Source organism: Opisthorchis viverrini (assembly GCF_000715545.1).
Source record: "Opisthorchis viverrini unplaced genomic scaffold opera_v5_501, whole genome shotgun sequence".
NCBI lineage: Eukaryota > Metazoa > Platyhelminthes > Trematoda > Opisthorchiida > Opisthorchiidae > Opisthorchis > Opisthorchis viverrini.
Window position 1 is genome coordinate 10,677 of NW_008752165.1, and position 3,452 is coordinate 14,128.

The following is a 3,452-nucleotide window of genomic DNA, read 5'->3' on the forward strand; positions in this document are numbered from 1 at the left end:
TTCTGTTACGAACGAGGCGAGTACTCATAATGACATGCAGAATGTGCGACTGTACAGCTGTTTTATTTTTATTCGGAATCATCATCAGTACGTATCTCACGAAACTCCGACAGTGAGATTTGAACCAGCAACCTCTTGGCCAGTAGTTTCAAAACCTGACCCTTCGACCACGAGCGGCTAAACAATATTGTAATTGGCTCGCAATTAGACAGAATATAACGTCACTCATCCTTCAACCGCCGAAACCACATCATATGGTCTGGCACTGACTGGATTTCCAAGCAAGGACTTGGAAACTCCTTGCTGATCGCTGACGGTTGCCAAAAAGAATGAAACGGTTGTGCAGTGATTCTCTGCTTTTCAGCATAGACTGGATTATCCAGTTATTTTCAGATATTCGTGTTCACCCGCTGACTACATGTTTAGTGAGGCTATATTCCAAGTAGGATGATATTTTTAAAACTCCGACGATTTTGGCGTTAGAAAATCCCCAGCTTTTTTCTGTCTTTGTATTCGTTACGTCCTTCCATATAGCATGTCACTGCTTGAAGTGTTTTGTGCTAATTCATTGGTAGCTGTGAATTCGGATGTATGTTCATACATCCTTTGATCCAGCGTTATTTGGGCTGCTCTTGAGACATGGTATTCCGAACAGGAATCGGAGACTTACACTCAGTTGGCTACAGTTTCGTTTCTAAAAATGTTCTCGCCCTTTTTGCAATTCCAGGCTTATTCCTCAACTGCCAGGATGAGATATTGGCTGAAAGATCCATATTTCAATCCAGACTGCATTTTCAACTGCCTCCATCTAGGCTTGTGCAATAACGGTATTTTTACGGTATTTTCTCGGTCTGCACCTAGACAGCTGGCAAAACAAACACCAAAGGAGCGCAACGTATAGTAACACCCAAAATCAGGAATAATACATGTACAGCACGTCGCAGTTCAAGTCTATGCCACGACAGCGTTCTGGAAATTCTGACGCCTTCTGGATGCAGAATTTGCAACCGGAATTCGGCCAGTACTGGTTCATGATTGGCTGTTTGGTCCAGGCTTTCAACCAATCAGAAATTAGCTTGATGCTGGCTGGCAAGCGGCCCGAACTTTGGTCCAGTCGTATGCTGGATTGGCTTCTCCGCCGTAGCAGAGCCCATCTGCGAGCAGCAAAGTGATATCTGTGTGGAATTCCGTCTATCAGCTTGCAGAGCTGATCAGCAAATCAGCTGTTTGTCACGTCTAGGTCGCTTCTCATTTATGAATTCAACCCTTGTTATACCTCTAACTAATTCTAGCAACGTCGGGGATAGTTCGATGTGTGCGACCAGCCCGGCAATAAAGTGATTGAACGGTGTAGTGGTTTGCTGAATATATGAATTATTTTGAACACACCAATTATTTTGTTGTTATGTGTTATTGTTTTTTGTAACAGCTGTTTTGCAGACCATTGGTGTCTTGAAGTTGCGCTCTTGAGGTAATTGTTTTAGTTTAGTTCCCTAAAATAGGTATGGACGTCTTGACACTAGCCAGGTTACTATATTACGTGATACGCTAATAGGAATATTCTCAAATAAGATCAGATAGCGAGATCTTCGCCACCAGTAACTTATCCTACATGTCTTGGTTAGTGACGACCACAACCAATTATTTTCCGCCCAATGATCAAATTTCACATTTGTAATCCTGTTTCCCTGTATACAAGAGCTCTTGACAAATTAAGGCCAGTGTAATCCTGTTTCTCTGTATACAAGAGCTCTGGACAAATTAAGGCCAGTTACAATTCGTTTTTTAAAAAGGCAGCGCAGCTTAAAAGTACATTTAACAATCGTATGTTGAAAACTCAGATTTGTGAGTAGCCCAACTAGTATCAATGTGATATTTCGCTTCTGTGTTGTTCTACTTCACTTGTTGTGAGCTGGTTGTGTGGAGAGTTGCAGAATACCTTGTATGTTTACAGATCGCATACTGATAACAGGGAAATGCTAAACGTGAGAGTTTTATCAGCGTAAGCTTATTTGAATGTAGAGTTTTACCTAGATTAAGCAACCTTTTGTTAAGTCCCTCTGGAGTGCCTCTCTAAAGGCGATCCAACTTTAATGATGGAATAAAAGTTTTGAACTCATTTACTGTTTTTCTTTTAGATATTTGCTGGCTTTAAATTCAGTAAGATAAATCAATTCCCCTCCAACAGAGTTTTTGTCCTATCAGTGAGACCAGTCTACGGTGAAGAGCCCTAAGACTAAATATCGTCAATCGAGCAAAAAGTCAACATGCGGCTGCGTGATGTGGTTTCCGTGATTGATGAATGAACCAATCACACTACGGACCAACCGCTGAAGGCCGAACTAGGAGAAAAGTTGCGGATTGGGTACTTTCTGTAGATCCACTACAATATCGATTTCATGTGTGGATGAAGCAGTTATACAGTGGCTCTCGGCGTTTCAGCATAAAATGACTTGAAGTGCAAGGTCAATCCTAATTGAAAACTGCCAGACTCCCTCACATTACCAACAAATGGATCTTTGCCTTCACAGAAACTGGTCCGAATGTCCAAGTGAACGGCAAGATTCAACCTTCATTAATGTTGTTGGCGAAGTCATTCTGTAGATGGCATTTGATTGTATTTGATCGTATCTAAAGGATATAATATCCATGAAATCCCCGACATACTGTGACACTCAAATAAAAAAGTTCTCAAAATTCAGCTGGAACCGAGGGATTCCAAAATCGATAGAGAAGAGCCTAAATCATTTTTATGAAGAAATCACGTTGTGAAATGATTAAACAAGCAACATTTTGTTAATTCTGTTCTATGACGAACATGGATGGTCCAAACTGATCATAGGTCTCGGAAAAACTGTGAGATGTGTCACTTAATATCCCAATCTACACAGCAATCTGGGCTGTTCGCAAAACCTTACTGACGTTGTACAAGGGTGTCCCAGTGAAACTGTTGGTGACACTGATAATGCCGATGTAGAGGAAATTCCGTGATTCCCATCAAAACTCTACGGAAGGTTAGGTGTGAAATCAAGATATATATAGAACATTACGAAGTAATTTACATTTCACGCCCCAGGTTGGATGGTCCCTGGAACATCTGAGGCATTTTTTGCCCGCTGTATACTTTCTAACGTGTATGCATGTGTACTCGCATCTGTCTGCCTGTCAAGTACCAGTCACCAGTGGAAAACTTCCCATGATATGCACTGGTACCTGTCGTGTTTCTTTGTTGCTTACACTTCCGGACCCTTCGAACTCTTGGCGTTTCTAGGCCGTTTCCGATATGCACGATTGCCAGTTGCGAAGCGCTGCAACAATGAAGGAAATTGGTTGTTGATTAGGCGGGTGTCGGTCTGTTCGCCGAGCTTGGCAATTGACTTATACAAGTTTCATCGCCATACGAGGGCACATCATCAGTGCGCAGTTGGGTGGGCACATCCAGTTTGCCTGCG

The 3,452-nt window shown here is 42.1% G+C and overlaps 1 protein-coding gene across 1 annotated transcript in view; it reads right to left on the reverse strand.

Annotated features, from left to right (window-relative positions):
• Positions 1–3,106, reverse strand: part of T265_15442 (hypothetical protein) — a gene marked incomplete at both ends in the record, with an annotated part of 7,836 nt that extends 4,730 nt beyond the window's left edge. The window contains one exon of the mRNA XM_009178130.1: positions 3,063–3,106. Coding sequence (XP_009176394.1) covers positions 3,063–3,106 — 44 coding nt within the window. The remainder of the gene's footprint in view (positions 1–3,062) is intronic.
• Between the last annotated feature and the right edge of the window lie 346 nt (positions 3,107–3,452).